The sequence below is a fragment of the Momordica charantia genome (assembly GCF_013281855.1).
Source record: "Momordica charantia cultivar OHB3-1 chromosome 8 unlocalized genomic scaffold, Mcharantia_2.0 BLBB01000008.1, whole genome shotgun sequence".
Classification (NCBI taxonomy): domain Eukaryota; kingdom Viridiplantae; phylum Streptophyta; class Magnoliopsida; order Cucurbitales; family Cucurbitaceae; genus Momordica; species Momordica charantia.
The window spans coordinates 5,918,869-5,936,706 of NW_028275166.1; the positions used below are offsets into that span (position 1 = coordinate 5,918,869).

The 17,838-nt window shown below is 31.8% G+C and overlaps 2 protein-coding genes and 4 non-coding genes across 8 annotated transcripts; 2 read left to right on the top strand and 4 right to left on the bottom strand.

The window, feature by feature from the left end:
- Window positions 1–1,724: 1,724 nt before the first annotated feature.
- LOC111013916 (cell growth defect protein) lies at window positions 1,725–4,836 on the top strand. Its single transcript, XM_022288465.2, has 3 exons — window positions 1,725–1,895; window positions 3,511–3,681; window positions 4,411–4,836. The coding sequence occupies exons 1-3, from the start codon at window positions 1,797–1,799 to the stop codon at window positions 4,492–4,494; spliced, it is 354 nt and encodes a 117-aa protein (XP_022144157.1). The 5' UTR covers window positions 1,725–1,796; the 3' UTR covers window positions 4,495–4,836.
- Window positions 4,837–6,747: 1,911 nt separating this feature from the next.
- On the top strand, window positions 6,748–10,139 carry BPC6 (basic pentacysteine 6). 3 transcript variants are annotated; one of them, XM_088127529.1, is made up of 4 exons: window positions 6,748–6,934; window positions 7,556–7,656; window positions 8,418–8,594; window positions 8,694–10,139. In XM_088127529.1, the coding sequence occupies exons 3-4, from the start codon at window positions 8,523–8,525 to the stop codon at window positions 9,648–9,650; spliced, it is 1,029 nt and encodes a 342-aa protein (XP_087983655.1). In that variant the 5' UTR covers window positions 6,748–6,934; window positions 7,556–7,656; window positions 8,418–8,522; the 3' UTR covers window positions 9,651–10,139. The 3 variants fall into 3 exon arrangements, with proteins under 3 accessions (XP_087983655.1, XP_022144219.1, XP_022144218.1); XM_022288527.2 differs by having other exon boundaries at window positions 7,556–7,612; window positions 8,470–8,594; XM_022288526.2 differs by having other exon boundaries at window positions 6,749–6,934; window positions 8,470–8,594.
- A 166-nt stretch (window positions 10,140–10,305) lies between these two features.
- Window positions 10,306–10,386, bottom strand: LOC148209428 (small nucleolar RNA R38). The gene has a single exon (XR_015793339.1). It is a non-coding gene; the product is annotated as a small nucleolar RNA R38 (small nucleolar RNA).
- A 150-nt stretch (window positions 10,387–10,536) lies between these two features.
- LOC148209429 (small nucleolar RNA snoR20a) lies at window positions 10,537–10,629 on the bottom strand. Its single transcript, XR_015793358.1, has one exon. It is a non-coding gene; the product is annotated as a small nucleolar RNA snoR20a (small nucleolar RNA).
- An 81-nt stretch (window positions 10,630–10,710) lies between these two features.
- On the bottom strand, window positions 10,711–10,793 carry LOC148209430 (small nucleolar RNA R38). Its single transcript, XR_015793338.1, has one exon. It is a non-coding gene; the product is annotated as a small nucleolar RNA R38 (small nucleolar RNA).
- Window positions 10,794–10,893: 100 nt separating this feature from the next.
- Window positions 10,894–10,971, bottom strand: LOC148209431 (small nucleolar RNA snoR64a). The gene has a single exon (XR_015793299.1). It is a non-coding gene; the product is annotated as a small nucleolar RNA snoR64a (small nucleolar RNA).
- Window positions 10,972–17,838: the final 6,867 nt, after the last annotated feature.

The following is a 17,838-nucleotide window of genomic DNA, read 5'->3' on the forward strand; positions in this document are numbered from 1 at the left end:
CACAAAAAGGGGTATTAATCAACATAATGTCACATTGGAATGTCTCTTTTTTATTCTTATTTTTAATTTTTAAATGGCTTCTCTATTGCACTAAAAAACGAATGAATGTCACATGCAAACACATCGGTGGTCATGCACGTGCCAAAGTACGACAGTGATCCAACCATTGGAAAGACATTCACGGGCCACCCCTTCTTCCTCGTTATCCATATATCTTAATATAGTCTGACTTTCTTCTTTTCCTACTTTTTTAATTAAAAAAAATATAATAGCATGATTTGTGATAAAATTATATTCTTATTTAAGTTTCGGACCAAATTAGAAACGATAATAATAAATAAAAAATTTCTTTTATTATTTCTAAATTTTATATACAATTTTAAAAAACGTTTTTAACCCAACTATAAATCAGAAATATAAATATCCGTCAAGTGGATTCTTAATAAAGTTGGAAAAAATAAACAACGATGTTACCAAACGAACCCTAATATATACAATGATCCTAATCTTTAAGTTAATTCTCGATGTGTACTAAAAAAAAATTAATTCTCGATATGATCCTTTGATCCTTTAAAATTTTCAATTTTACGTTTAATGTACTGCAATTAAGTTGTTCCATACAAATTTTGTAAACTATAAATTGTTGTATCGTTAAATTATTGTTTTATTAACATATTTAGACATGTGAGAAGGTACTCCAAAATGTTACTTTGACGGTTAAAATTCAGCATGTCTATAAACACTTCATCTTACCAATTAACAAACTTTAATTTTTTTGAAGTGAAATATCCGTGTGTCCAAATATGTTATAGAATAATAATTTAACGATACACCAATTTAATGGAAACAACATTAAAAAAATATGTTAACAAAATTTAACAAATCTCTACAAATATAAAGAAACTTTATAATTTTAAATACATTAATATAATTGATAATTTCAAAATAGTAATTACCAAATTGAAAAAAACTAAGATTAGAGATCGTGGCATATATTTAGCCTAATTTGATTATGTTAACTTATAAGTATGGTCTCCGAATATTTAATACTATGCAATAAATCTCTCGATTTAAAAGGTATTTAATATGTCAATGCTTCTAATAAATCATAAATTTGAAAATCTATTTAACATATCGTTAAATTTTCAATTTTGTGTTTAACATATCCGTGACGATAACTTTTTAGAATTCAAAATCTATTAGACACAAAATTAGAATTCAAAATCTATTAGACACAAAATTAGAATGTTATATATATATATTAGATACAATATTAAAAATTATTGAACTTTATTAGGCATTGTTTTAAAATTGAGAAACCTATTAAGACACAACTTTAAAATGTTAAGAACCAAAATTTGTAAATTAACATCTAGTTTATACTAAAAAATTTAAGATGCTGTATTATTTTATTTTAGGAAGGGTCAATTGTAGTTAAACAATGTCTATTTTTAGAATAGAAACCAAATCGTTATAAATTTTAAATTACTGCAACTAAATTTGTCAAATACTTCAAGATATAGATGTCTTAACCACTTGAGTTATACTCGGTTTGGCGATAGAGACTAAATGTTAAAACAAGCGTCGGGGATTAAATGATTACTCGAGTGAAAAGGATATCGACCCAAAGTAATTTTTAATCAATCTTCCGTCTCCACGTTTATTATTAAAAAATAATAAAAATTTAACAACGGTAGCCAGAAAAACATGAAAACATCCCGAACCGCGATCGACCCAAGCCGGTTCGCTGCCTTGCCCACAATCCAAAGAGGAGAAGTTTCACTCTGCCGACTGCCATGGAAGGGAAGAAGGGGAAGAAGGGTTACGTGTGGGCAATTTCAGCCGGCTTCAACGCTGCTTTAGCCGCCATTGCCGCGAAGCTTTTCTCCTCTACGGTAACTTTCTCCATTTCTTTCCTGTTTGAATTTGAATTGTTCCAGTCACAAATCTAAAACGATAGCTCGTATAACGCGGTGATTTGCCCTAATGTATATGAACCAGCACAATTTTGAGCTGTCTACCATGGTAAACCCTGTGAATGATTGAATTCTTTTGTCAATTGTCTCAATTTTTTGTCATTCTCGTTCTAATTATACTGCAATCGTGTATGCTATGTTGCATCATCACTTAAATAATCACTATATCTTGTATGTGAAATGGAACTGTCTGTAAAAAATGTGATTAAAGTACCTGGGGAATTTTTGGGTTGGAATATTTTTGTTTAAATCCTTAGAATGTGGAGAGTTGGGCGTAGGTGGTTCAAGGAAGAGAAATGAAGCTTTTTTGACAAAGACGCAGTGGAGGTTCACCAAAGATTCAAATGAGTTTTGGCAAGATTGTGGTTAGTATTTATGGTAAAGATGTGGTTTACCAAGAGTAAGAAGGGTGAAAGTGGGAGAGGTCCTCGGCGTATCTCCAACTCTTGGTGCCATATGCAGAATTCTATTCAATTATGTTTGTAATGGAGAAAAACTTTGTTTTGGAAGGAAAGATGGGTAGTTAATCTACCTCTTGCAGCTAGGTTCCCGCAGTTCATATTGGTTTGAAGTCAGATAATGCATCGGGATGAGGCAACTCAATCGTGGATTGCTGTTGCTAGAAGAAATCCGTAGGAAGAGGAAATGGAAGAGCTACAAGCTTTGTCGGATGTCCTTGTGGGTTGTGTTTTCTTATTGAGAGGGAAGAGACATTGACAGTAGGAGCCCTCAGGCAGGTTATTCCTCGGTAAGGTCCTTTATCAAAGAATTCAACTCTTCTTGTATCATATGATCCAAGGGACCTTTCAAGGGCTTTGTGAAAGATTAAACGTAGGACGTGTTGATGTAGACTCTACTTCTGTGAGGCTTAAAAACGACTAATGGAGTAAAAAGAAAGTGCCCCAGCAACTCTTCAAGTTGCTAGGTGGGCATAGTTCAAGAACTGGGTTAAAATTTTGTGGACCAAAGCTATCATCTAGGAGTTGTGGTATGAAAGAAATCAAGAGGTTTTCTTAGGCCAATGCGTTGCTAGGAAGGAGAGAGTAGATCTAGCATGATTTCATGCATCTTCTTTCTGTAATTATTTTCAGTTCTAAATTGTAATTAACTCTAGTTAGGATGATTTTATATAAATCTGATTGGTGTGAATGTAGATTCTTGTTGTAATTTTTCAATACATCAATGCACAATATCTTCTTTAGAAAAGGGTTCATCAATGTGAGGCAATTCCTGGTTGTATACTCGAGGTTGCAAGCAAATACTTAAAGAAAGTTTCCATAAATTGGGAGCTGCCCTCTTTCCTTTGGACCAATGAGCCACCAATGATGGTTAGGTAGTGGACATTATCGCTGTAATGTTAAGGCGGCTGATATCGCACAGACTTCTTACCTTCTTTTTTGTTATGATATATTATCAAATGTTATCTGAGAACTTATGTCTACAGCTACAGCAAACACTCCTTAACATGCTATACCGATCCATTCCCAGTTTTCCTCTATGTTTGTTTTGATTTGAGCATTTCTTTTTTGAACAGTTAATTAGGTTTGGACTGGTAATAGCGTTCAACTTGGCAATGTGGGGATGTTTTGTCAATAGCTTAAAAGCTCTGTCTTCATTGCAAGCTACAGGGACAAACTTTTCAACCAACTTTCTTTGTTCCGGTCTAGCTGGTTTCTTTTTATTTGAAGAAGCATTATCGTTTCAGGTAAATCCATTGATCGTACTCATTTCTTGTTCAACTCTGAATCTAATCGAATTGAGTTCCCATTTTTATCCAATTGCCTTACAGCAGAATATTTAGCCAAGTTCTTATGCACAATACACTTTTGACTTCCGGTAAAAATATTGACTGCATTGTATATGCTGGACAATTATCTGTAATTGTAATCATTTCTTCCTCCGTGCATGACTATAGTTACACTAACTGTTCCCTATATATCGACTATCGATATGTTCTTCAGCAGCTCAGGAGGTCAGTCTTTATATGCTGAATTCCATGACCTTTAGTCTTGTGGCATCTCCTCTGTTTACTCTCTGCAACTCATCTCGTCTCTTACTTACCTGAAGATTACTAACTTTTTCCGTTATCTTATTTAAGTTCACTGAGGAGTTTGGGTGCAAGATATTTTCTGATTACTACATTAACAGTGTTAAACAAAAAACAGCATTGATGTGACATAGTTGCAGATGATACACCTCTTCATATGCCCGTGTTTTCATAATCTAATGCACCATCGATCGTTATCATTTTCTTATACTTGATTTGCAGTACTCTCTCAGTTATTTACCTACATAAACGTAGAAACCAACAATGACATTGAATAATAATTTGATGTTTTCCCGCACACCCTAAAGTTGCAGTAGCTGTTTTAGCTTCAAAAGCAGTTAACATGTTAAAACTCGAAACTCTTAACACCAGGGTGCTATTTTCCAGTGGTTTGTAGGTGCCTTATTGATCGTAATTGGCGTGCTGATCCTGAATAAGTCGAGCATTGAGAAGAAAGAAAACAAGGACTAGACTTTGGGACGTAGAATCAGCAGTAGCAGGATTCACTTTGATCTTAATTTGTCATCAATCATTTCATCACATAGCATTGCATTTCAACTTGCAAATCTTCTCTGGTTCTTGGAAGCAACGTGCGATTGATTTACTATGAGTCTGAAATCGAGTCGAGGCAATCGAATTTACGGCCGGGCCAGCTCCATCAACATCGGACATTGCTCTCAAAATGCAGGTAAATCAACCAGTAGTTTCATATGGTGTTAGCTCAAGTTCTCGAGATATTTTAAAAATGTTTATCCTGTTTGGAAAGAGAGAATTAAAATGAAAGTAATTAAAGTCATGTTGATTTGATTTTTAGTTTTCTAATTAAGCTTATAACATCTCTGTGTTTTTTGTTTTGTTATTTACTATTTTTTTTTTTTCAAAATAGACAGATTTTGAAAACTAAAAAGGTAATAAGACAAAAAAAAAATATATCAAAGAAATTAGGGAAATAAGCTTAATTTTCAAAAATAGAAAACTAAAAATGAAAGAGGAATCTTAAATTCTTTTGTTTTGATGTTCATTGAAAAAGAAAATAAAATAAAAATTTACTAATATGCGTTTTAATTTTAATTTATCAATAGAATATTAATATTAAAATATGAAAAGATTAAATGAGTAGTTTATGCTAAAATTCTATGAGATTTCAAACCATACTAATTTATGGGATTGAATTTCAAATTCATTTGAAGTAAGGATTAGGATTCCCTGAACCACTCAACGGAGGAAACGACAATGCAGGGATTCGAACGTAGGACCTCCCACTCTGATACCATCTTAAGAATGAAGATACCACCACTCAATCCAAAAACTTAAGCTGATGGGTTGTGTAAATTTAATTGATTTATATGGATTCTAACACAAACCATTGATTTATTAATTTAGATTTTACAATCATTTCAGTATTATTGATTTAGCCAAATTTTAAAAATTAATACCAGAATTTTTTAATACTATGTTTCAATTTCAAATGAAAACAAAAGTACGGAAATCGAAAGGGACAATAGACTAAACTTTCATTTTAGAAAAATTTTAAATTCTCGATAGTTAACCTCTGAGTATGTGGGGAAGGAATTAGAACTCTAGAATTAAAGGTAATTCCTCCGATCATAATTCATCTGACCACTTAATTTGACCCACTTAAAATAAAAATAAAGAAAATAAAAGATAACAATACAATATGACAACATACTGTTTATGTTTACCTATTAAAAATTTGGATAAGATTTTAGAAACCGCTCCTTAGAAATTGTTATTAGAAAGCATAACGTTTATAATTATCATTGTCTTTATAATTAATAATTATTGATAGAATAGTTGGTACCAACTACCAATTAAGCAAATTTTCTTTTACTAGTATTTTGAAATTGTCATTGTCCAATCAAAAAGCTGGTCAATATTTTCCCATATTTTCCCATTCTAATTCCTTTGAACCAAACACCTCCCTGCAAATTCTCCCTTCCCACAAAAAAATTACCATATCTTAGAATAGAAGAAAAAAAAAAAACTCCAAGAATAATTACAGAAGAAAATAAACCACGTAAACTTGTAATTTATTCGAAAAGTATTTGGCTAACAAATTTAATTAGTGTAACTTGAGATTAAGAAGTTGAGCCTATTTTTTAGATGTGGGTTTGCTTATCATAAATTTATTACTCTCATAATCACACTAATTAATATTATATAAACTAATACTAGTAAAAATCTATCTTAAGCCTAAGTTGCACCAACCCCAAATTCGATAATCTTTTTTTTTCTCTCAATTTTAACATTACCTAATTCGTTAAAATATTAGTGATTGGAGTTTCAAATTTCCACATTTATGTTATATTCTAAAAAAAGAAAAGAAGACTTATTTTCTTCAATAATTCATACATCTTTCAGACTTGTTAAAATTGTAAGTAAACGACATGTCGTCAAATCTTCCGTGGAGCACCGGGCGAAAAGTTGAAAAATTGAAAATTCCATTTGAAACCCGCTCTTTTCCCGGTTGCTTCGGAAAAAGATTCCACCCTCCAATGGCGGCAAGATCCTCACCCCCTTTTCCAGTTTCGACGGCTCAGATTAACCCGCCCGACCCGTTTTCCTGTGTAATAATAATTCCCCTATTATATTAATTATTATCATTACTCTTTTATTTCTCATAAAAACCGCAAAAAAATATTTAAACCAAAAGAAGGGTGAAAAAAATTGTAGCAGAATTTGGAAATGTGAACAGAGACAGAAAGCTAGAAAATAAAAATGAAAAAAGAAATTGAGAAATAGAGAGAGAAAAACGAAGAGAGAGAGAGAGATTCCTTTGTCCCTCTGCTCTGCTTACAACTGTTCTTTCCACAGATTTTCAATCCTTTTTTCCGTCTTCTTCTCTTTTTCATCAGTCGCGAGTTCTTCTTCCTCTCTTTCCTTCTCACTGGTAAGTGTTGATTTCTCTTCCATTTTCTGCTATTTTTGATATTTTTTCGCTTTCTCGTCGACTTTTTCTTCACTGCGGTTGTTTACTTCTGTTTTCTGATTTTTACTCCATTAATAGTCTCCGTATGTTTTAGTTCTTCGTCGAGTAGCTTCGCCGTGGTTTTTTCCTGTTCAATTTCTGCGAAATCTGCTTCGATTCAGCTTGTGATTAGCCTGTTTTTGTTGTTTGCTGTCGAAGTGAAGCTTGTAGTTAGAATTTGGGGGTTTTTGTTTTCTAGGGTTTCGTCTGCTTCTGATTATTTTTTCTTTCTGTCGAATTAGTTGCGGTTAGCTTTTCTTGTTCTTTTTGAGTTGGAGGTTTGGCTTTAAGCTCAGGACTCGAAGCGGAAAAGTTGACTCTGGCTTACTTTCCTGGTCGTAGTATAGAATCGGATCTTTATGATTTTTGCTTTCTTCCTAATCTTTAGCCCTTTTCGCCCTATTTTCCAGCGAAATTGAGCTCGATAAACATACGTTTGCAGCTACTTTGACTTGATCGTTGTAAATTATGAAAAATTACAAAAACATTGTTGATTTTAAGTGATGTTTGGCTGTGTAGTTTATGTTGAGTTGCGTTATCCAGGTGATCCGATGGAGGAAGAGATGGGGAAGGTGGGTCAGCCATTAGAGCTGACTAGAGGTAAACAATTCTAGCGAATGACTTGTTCAATCTTCTGATTTCAGGTGAAGACTTGATTTAGCTTCTACTCTTCATTTAACTCTGTTTCGCATCCTGGCCGGACATTTTATTTCTGCTTATTACTGTTTCCTTACACTCTTGATGAATTGCTACTGCAGCTAAAATCTATTACAAAAGTATTGTTTCTCTTTCTTGTTTGTTGTTGCCCAGATGTTTTAAAAGTGTTTCTAGATCTTCCCTTTTGTGTTCTATTGCTAAATTCCTTTTTTGGAGAGATTTCTTTATAACCCAAATTGGTTTGGTAGGTTGACGGCTTGTCAACTTTTTGTAATCTTTCTTTATTTGGTCGAAAGTTTGAAAAAAAGTCAATAGGCTCTAGGTTGTGGTAGTAAATTGTAAATGTAATTAAAGGATTGATGATAAATTTTAATAGGATCTTTAAGGGGTTGTTTGGGTTGTAATTAAGGATCCTGCATAAAAATTAGGTTAAATAAATTTTAGTTCGTGTCACATGAGATTGAATTTGGATTTGTATAAAGGAGCCGATTTGTATAAGGAAATAATGAATGATTTCAGACGTTAAAGACAAGAAAAGTTGAACATAATCCTCAAATAGCATTTTGTATAATCTTTGTCCTTCTGGTCATATCATTTTAAGTCGAATGAGGACGCAATAAAAATTTATAACTTAAGTGGAGAACCCTGACAATCTTACACCACAATCAATGTTAATGCTTTTGAGTTTCAGCAACTTGTAAATATTTTGTTTCAAATGACATCCTTTTCCTTCATTTTCGTATTGTAGTTAGGTGATAGATTGATAACATTTGGCATATTAATTGCCATTTTGCTTGCAGTGGAGCTTTTTATTGCTGTGTCTGTGTTGGTTATTAGTTTTTGGGAGTCATAAATGGATGATAGTGGGCATCGTGAGAATGGAAGGCACAAAGCAGAGCATCAGTACAAGTCGGCTCAGGGTCAGGTATCAAGATGAATAAAATCTGATCAACAATGTCATTATCACATTAAATCTTTCAAGTTGTAACAATTTGATAAACTTCGTTTGAATTCGTCCCGGCAGTGGATGATGCAGCATCAGCCATCAATGAAGCAGATAATGGCAATTATGGCTGAAAGAGATGCAGCCATTCAAGAGAGAAATTTGGCCCTTTCCGAGAAGAAGACAGCATTGGCAGAGCGAGACATGGCTTATCTACAACGAGATGCTGCAATTGCAGAGAGGAACAATGCCCTTTTGGAAAGAGACAATGCCATTGCAACTCTTCAGTATCGTGAAAACTCCCTAACGAGTAACAATTTATCATGTCCACCAGGGTGCCAAATTGCTAGGGGAGTGAAGCATATACACCACCCACAGCAGCAGCAGCAGCAACACACGCATCATGTGCCTCACATGAACGAAACTACTTACAATCCAAGAGAAATGCATCCCAACGATGCCTGCCCAGTATCCCCAGTTGCTTCTGAATCAACAAAGGCAAGGAGAAACAAGCGAACAAAGGAGGCAAAAGCAGTCACAACACCTAACAAGAAGGTTTCAAAAGCTCCAAGGAAGGTCAAAAGGGAGGCTGAAGACTTGAATAAGATAATGCTGGGCAAATCACAAGAATGGAAGGATGAAATTGGCATCATGAGTGGAGGTGATGATCTTAACAAACAGTTGGTAGTGTCAAAGTTGGATTGGAAGGGTCAGGATCTGGGGCTAAACCAGGTTGCCTTTGATGAATCTACAATGCCAGCCCCAATATGCTCCTGCACAGGAGTTATAAGACAATGCTACAAATGGGGAAATGGTGGATGGCAATCCGCATGTTGTACCACCACCATGTCAATGTATCCATTGCCTGCAGTTCCCAACAAACGACACGCCCGAGTTGGGGGTCGAAAGATGAGCGGAAGCGCCTTTAACAAGTTGCTCAGCCGGCTTGCAGCTGAAGGTCATGATTTATCTGCTCCAGTTGATCTCAAAAATCACTGGGCAAAGCATGGAACAAATCGTTACATCACAATTAAGTAACCACTCTAGTTTACTCACGGAGTAGTAGCATGAAGAGTAGAAAAATGGAGGGAATGGCCAAGCTAGCAAAGGACACTACCTCAAAATTTCCCTCCACTTTCAGCAAAACAATAAAGGATAGCATAGCATCCAAAAAAAGGTTAGCAGCTATCGATATCTTCAGTTTAATTATGGGTTCTGATCCTCTCTCTCAATCAGCAAGTTTGTTGGAGAGAATTGCATGAGCCAAGTACTTCAAAGCCATGTCGATTCTTTTAGCACTTTTGAAGTGGCTTCTTTCAAGCCCTTATGCAAGCCAAGTCGTCCTCCAAATAATTGTAAAGGTATGTATGTTTCTATTATTAAGATCAGGGTTGTATTAAAAATATCAGAGTATGGCCACCATTTTGTAGTATTCTGTATCATCTTTCAAGATGTATCTGTTGTCGATGAATCTCCAATGAAACTCAGTCCACTAGGTAAAATTAAGACAAATTCTTGCCACTTTAATTATCTTCACCTATTAGCTCTAGTTTCTTTATTGATCCAATCAGGCCTTGCTTATGTGATTGGTGTATTTCGAATTTTCTTGAAATTATGAAGCTCAAATAATTGTTGGATCTTGGGTTAGGGAAAACCATTTGAGGAAACATCTAAAACTAGTTGAAAAATACTAAAGTGTGTCAGATCATGAATCATCAGCATCGAAAAATCAGACAGGGATAACTGATATTTCTTTGTTTCATCACCCAAATCACTTGAACAAACCAGAGGTAAAAAGCTTCATTCAAAAACTAAATTATCACACGAATTCATTCAATTTTCAATCCAAAAGAGCAATGTGAATCAATTGAAATTGTTGAAAGAGTTTCATAACTTGTTAACAAGGGAAATCAGAAAGGTATGAGCCTCAGACCGTCCTAGTTCAAAATATTTTCAACACAGATGCAAATATTTCAATTTTGCATCTCAGTGAACCAAAAAATTCTCCATCACTGGCCACATCTAAGAGCGAAGAGAAAAAAAAGATAAACATGAAACGAAAGAAGAAAAACACAAAAGTAATCATTCGAAGAATCAAAACACTGTCAGAGTGTGAAATATCAGCACTGTGAATCAGCCAGGGATAACTGTATATTTCATGTTTTCTCATCATCCAGAACCAAAAAAATAAAAGAAACAGTGATTTCAAATCCAGAAGAACAAAGTTAAAGAAAACAAAGAAATCAAGAGGAAAAAAATCTAGACGAAATGATTTGAAGAGGCATCAGATCTTCCTATACAAAGTGGTTAATCAGCATACTCCAAGTTCGCGACTGGAGCATTCTACCATTCGAAAGTTCGTCATCTGCCCTTTTCCGAGTTGGAACTCATAACCATTAGCAAAAATCGAAGAAAAAAAGTTGCGCTTAAACCCTAACGCCAACCAAGATCGAAAGAAAGAAGAACGAGCTGAGAAAATTTGAAAGGGCTGGAGAAGATGAAAAGACGGCGTTTCCATGGGAGGTTCCAGTGGGTCTAGGGTTTTTTTGATAGGAAAGAAGAACAGATTGCGGGCTTTATAACAGTTCGACCCGGTGATTTTGGATTTGGACCGGAAATCGGACGGCTGCGATTTGTAGATGGAAAACCCGCGGCACGTGCGATCCGGGTATGGAGTTTTTTGGCGGTGACTGAAGTTGTGTCACGGACGAATGATATTGGAACACCTAATCGCTGGCTGTCACGTGCATGACTACTGAGGTTGGGCCTATTTTTTCTCTGGCCCAATGGTTTGGGCCGATTTATGTTCTGACCACAAATTTATCGAAAAATAAAGATTTAAATTTTTTAGTGAAAGTTTGGTCACTATTCCGAATAATATAAATAAATTAAGCTTCTATTTTGATTGTCAATTTAAGTATAGTTTAGTAGATAAAACACTTGTTATCTTGATCTCCACCACATATTTACTGAACTGAACTAAAAAAAATTGTTGTGAAGATATATTTTTCTCTGGTTTGGTTAAATAATTATATAATATTTATCTAAAAAAATAATAATAAATAAAGAGGCGAGGCGTGGGATTTAAATCCTTATGGGAACAGAAAAGACATCCCAACCTTATCTTGTTGCCATCCTTACCTGCCTCTTAGGTCGAAAATACTTAAACTCAACCGTAAAAATTTCAAAATTTAATTACTAGTTAAAAAGTGTTTGATTAAACACAAAAATATCAAAATCTAGCTAAAAACAGGCCAACATAAGTAGAACATTCAATACCCATAAAAATAGTCTCGTTCCATGGCAAGAGTTTGCATAGCAACAAACCTTAAGAAAGAAAGAAAAAAAAAAGTTCAAATGATAAAAACAATTACATTCACCATTTGTTTAATTAACAGAACTAAAAACTTTTTAAGTTAAATTAATCTCACTCCCAAAGTAAAAAAAAAATTCTACAAAATCTAGAGAAGGAGATTATCGAATACAAAATTTTGCAATTTAAGGTTGTGTTTGAGAGGTGGGACCATGAATGAATGATTTTTGCTTAGAAATTGAAGGTTTGAAAGTTTGGGAGTGAGCATCAGTAGCTCTCAAGCTGCAACAACTCATCTCACTTTCAAACTATACAACCAAGCAGGTCCCATCTCCAATTATCATCATTTTATTTCCACCAACTTTATCATTTTTACTAAATCTCCATCTCCAAAAATTCGTGGAATTAGAGACAACTTTGAGATTTTTGGATTTTGATGTTTAATTTACTATTTTCTTTTTATTTTTTTATTTTCTACTTTTGAAAATTAAGCTTCCAACTATTACCTCGTCAAATTTTCTAAAAACGTTTTTGAAATCTAAGCCAAATTTTGAAAACAAAAAAAGTAATCTCTATTTTGAAGAAAGGCCAAAAGCATACCAAATAAATTTGGAGAAAACAATTTTTAAAAATAGAAAATTTAAAACGGAATAATTTTTTATGGGGTTAAACATGTCATTTTGCAAGTTTTCTTTCTATCTTTTTGTCTTTCTTTTTAAAGTACATTCTATCTTTTTATCTTTTTTAATTATCATTACAGTTGAATTTTCTCTATGAAATAATAACTTAACTGATCAAGACACTTATCTCCAATAAAAAAAAATTGTGGTTCTGAATCTCTACCCCACATGAACCCCACGTGATGTACTAAAAAAAAAGCTAATAAAATGGATTTTAGTATTTTAATGAAGCTTATTTTAAACGTTTTTAATAAAATTAAAATTAAAATTTTTAACGTTTATACAGACTTTATATATATATATATATATATATATATATATATTTTAAGTTACAAGTGGAATAGAGAGATTTAATCTTTTATTTATTTATTTATAATGTGGTAGATTTAAGCTTTAGATGAAGCTATATCTAAGTGATATATTCGATCAAGCTTCCCAATTAAATTTAATGTTTTATATAATAATAAAGCTTCCGAATTTACTAATCAAATAGAAATGCTTTTAAATTCTGAATATAGATTTTCTATAAAAAAAAAAGAAGAAGAAAAAGATAATTTATTGATGTTCTTTAATAAGACCAATATATTTTATGATGCTATTTACTGTTTTTAAAGAATTATTTCGTATAACGTAATGGACATTTACTGTTATTTAAAACTACATGTATGAAACACTCAACCAAAAAATATAAAATTTGTCAAAATTAAAAGAAAATAAAAAAGATATGTTAACGAAGTTCTATATATTTGTAAACTTACTGTTAGATACAGTTAAAAAAATATGTTAACGAAGTTCTATATATTTGTAAAGTTACCGTTAGATACAGTTAAAAAAATATGTTCACGAAGTTCCATATATTTGTAAAATTACTGTTAGATACAAATTAAAAGTGTAATGACATAATAGATATTTTTAAAGTTAAAATACCTATTAAATACATTGGTTAAAATTTAATGACTAACTTGTAATTAAATTTTATTTGAATTATGCTAGTACCCTCTATATTATTAAAAGTGAAAAAAGTGCTCATTGGTCCAAATATAATAACATTATAATAATTGTGATATGATCCACCAAGTGATCTATTGAGATCTTGCCATTATTAATCAAAAGCTAAATATTTCACGAATTTTATTACATTAATAATATTGATTATAACCATATAAAAAGTGGTCCTTCCAAAAATCGTGGGGTTGTAAATTTTTTTGTAAAATACAATAACTTGGAAATTTATTCTAAAAAATAAGTGGTAATTGTTGGAATAATATATTTTAAAGGTTTTATATATAGTTTTCTTTTTTTCCTAGAGTTTATCTTCATTTCTAATTTCTTAGCAACTTTTTAATTAATAATTATTCATGAAACGGAGATGTTAGTATAAATATATTAAACATCACTCACAAAAAAAAATCTGAGAAAAAGAAAAAATAGATGAAAAAGAAGTTAAAAAGAATAAAGAAAACGTTATTAGAAAATTTTTAACACTCAAGATCGTATATATCATACAACAAAAAAATGCAAGTCATGTTACGTTTTTATTAACAGTTTCTACGATTAGGACTAAATTTAAAACTTATTAAGATTCGAGAGCTTAAAATAAAATTTTCGAGATTTTAATGGCCAAATTGGAAGGAGGGACCAAAATTTTTATTGGAAAGGGTCCCTAAATTTATCCTGAAAAAAGGTCAGTGGTCACACTGTGGGAGCAGCTTCAAATCATAGCCTTTTGAAAGTTACTTTTCTTTCTTTTTCCTTTTTTAATTTTTTTTAAAAATTATTTATTACCATTATGAGAATCATTTTTCTTTAAAAGATTTATGTTTTTTTTCCCATGTGAGGTTGGCTCCATAAGTCTTTCTTTGAAAGATGACCAGACGGTGGAGTGTCATATGCTTCTTGCACCTAAGAAATGCTTATTAATTTGTTGAGATTCTTCAAGTTTTTTTTTTAATATTTATTTTATTTTTACAAAACTCTCAAATTGCCAACATGAGCAGGTAATTGACGTACACTCTTTCTCTCGAGGTTGGAAGTTCGATCCCCTATATTTTCAAATTGTAGTACTAAAAAATACTCTTAAATTCAAAGTTATGACTCCCTTTCAAAAGATTCATTAAGTGTAACGTTGGAATTGAAAAAAAAATGAAGGTCCGAAAATGAACATTTTGAAATTACAGATCTGAAATAGATCAATTTCAAGACCTTCAAAAAGTTTAATAATTAAAATAAAATCATTATATATATATTAAAAAATCGTAAAAAAAAAACCAAAATATATTTTAAAACTTTGCTTAAATAACCATCCATCAGTTGGGAAGCATTGACATTAGCTCCTTTCACTTTCAAAATTCAATCAAATTGAATTGTCTCTTCATATTCATCTAGAGGTTGTCTAAATTTAGTAGTAGATAGTGAAGTTTGGTGGAGTTTCTACCAATAAAATGATTTGGATATGTTCAAAAATCATGTATGAATCAATAGTTGGATAGACATATAAATTGCTAACCTAATCTAATTCAAGTTTAGACAACATCACCTATTTTAAGGTTATTTGAGAAATGTTTTCAAAACAAATTTTTTTGAGCAAAAATTCAATAAAATCTTCGAATAATTATTTTTTAAAAATTATTTCCCTTCTAATCACCCATTACAGTTTTTCTAAAAACAAATCAGTCTTACTTAAGCTTTTCGAATATAAAATATTATAAGGAGATAAAAAAGACAATTTTTTTTTGTCAACATGAACATAGTTGAACTGGTTAAGACATATATCTTTGACAAAAGGTCGTGTATTTGAATATCACATGTTGAGTATACAAAGACAATTTCTTATAAGTTTAGTTGAGGCATAGTAAAACTATCTCATACACCCACAAAATCTTTACCAAAGCTAATTTGAAGAGCAAAAGTTAAATCAATCCAATCAAACCGTTTAGAGGCTAATTATCTGAGTTTAGTAGAAATTGATCAATTTGGTAGTTTTAAAATTTCACCGAAAGTTTAATCTAATCAAAACACAGAGATCTCGATATTCAAAATCTCCTGCGAACAAGTTATCAAGTTCAGGTTCAATCGAATAGCAGACATAACTTCTGAACATGAATATTGTAGGGTTAATAAATAGGGTTATTCCTCGAGATTAGACCGATCAACGAGAACAACTATTTTTGGACACACTTGTATAAAAATGGGTAGGTGGAGATTTGGTGTTAGTTAATATGACTTAAATACAAAGGGGAAAGAGAAAAATGAATGATTGAGACCAAACAACCAAGTTATATTAAATAGGGAAAGAATGGCTGAGAGTGTTGGTTGGTACTCCTACACACACTTAAATATTCTTTGGAACATGGTTGGATTTGTACTGCTCTCTCATGTTCTACATTGGGAAAGATCTCTCACATGGTGGTGACTTATGAGCCAATCAGGTAATTAAATTACGGTCGACATGTCAACATTTTCATATGTTCGTAGGTTCGATATCCACATAAGAGATGTATCGATATTTTTATAGTATTGCAAAAAAGAAAAAAAATATTGATAAAATATAAAAGAAAATATCACTAACCTTGACATGATATTAATAATTGTAATTTTGAACTTATTTTAAAAAGACGGAATGTTTATTTGTTAATTTAAATATTTTTTTATGAATGTCTTGTTAATTTTCATCAACATCGACAATTGAAATGAACTTTCCCTTTAATATATCTTCTACCACTGAATTATTTTTTTCCTTCCATCCTCTATTTATGCCGTGCACTAGAGTTAAATATCACAAGTTGTCCCTAAATTGTATTTTATCCCTCTAAAAGAAACTTCCTATTTCCTTCTGTTTTTTTGCTTAGCCTAAAATTTTAATACAATCAATTAATTTACTTATCAAAATAGAAAACTTCAACTCATTGCCATATAAAAAAGAAAAAGTGACAATATGGTAACAATAGAGTCGATTTATAAAACTTTTAAAATTACACGGATCAAATTGAAACTAGATTCAAATTTTGGAACTAAATTAAAATTATAGGGACTAAATTAGGTCCCTTTGAGGGATGTACCGTTAGATTAATTTGATTGGTGGGGTGCGCGTGAGATGAGACATTGATATCTTAGCAGGCTGTGAAGAGAGCGTTTCTTCTCCTACCTTTCTTGTTGGTCATTTGAGATGATGTAGTAGGAAGGGCATTTTTTTTTCTTTTTAAATCTTTTTTTTTAATTTAAGAACTCGTGGCAGTGAGGATTTGAATCCCAACCTTTTTGTATCGAAGATATATGCTTGTTGAGTTATGCTAGCAAGAACAACATTTTAGTATGTCAAAGGGTAAACAATTTGATTTTTTTGGTTTTATATTTTATAAAGGAAACTTAATGTTGGTTGATATGTTGATTTAAAAAAAAACGATTGGGAAAATTATTCGAACCAATTAAAGTTGACTTGAAAAATTGGTTGGCTTAACCAAATTGGGACAACTAATTAAAAATAATCACATGTATTTTAGTTTTAACATAAGAAATAAATTTGATAACAAGGAGTTTGTTAAATTACAAATTTAGTAGGGTATCTATTTAACTATCAAAGTTTAAGTTACATTAGCGGGGGGCTTTTTTTTTTTTTTTTTCCTTTTGCAATTAACTAAATAATTATATGATAAATATCTATGGGATAATATGGCAATACAAATAAGGGAAGAAACTAGACAATTAAATAAATAAAAACAGTGAGTGCATTCTTTCGTTTGTTTAGCTTATCATGCCATATTAACCAATATTTTTTCATTAGGTATGTAACATAATAATTAAGTTAATATTAACAACAGAAATTAACTCATGGTTGAAATGTAGAATCACGATTCAAAATTTTAATTAAAACCTTTGCCAAAAGTTAAACTAGAGGTTAAATCTCTAAATTTATAAAACACGTCTTTGAACTTTAAAAGTGTTTAATAGATCATTGAAATTTTAATTTTTACTTCAATTTCGTGACTAACGAAACTCTAGCTTCATTACACAAAGTTCATAGATCTATTAACATTCTTGACTATTCATTCCACGATGGATCACTATTGAAACGGACTTGTTTCACTCCTTTCACTCTACCTATTTCTCCTTCTAAATTCTAAGTGATAAATCTCCTTAGAATAATCTAGCCCTTTGAATATTTTCGTTTTAAAATATGCTTGGGAGAATAAAAGAATTTATTAACAAGCATAGTATTCTTACCAAAATTATCTTT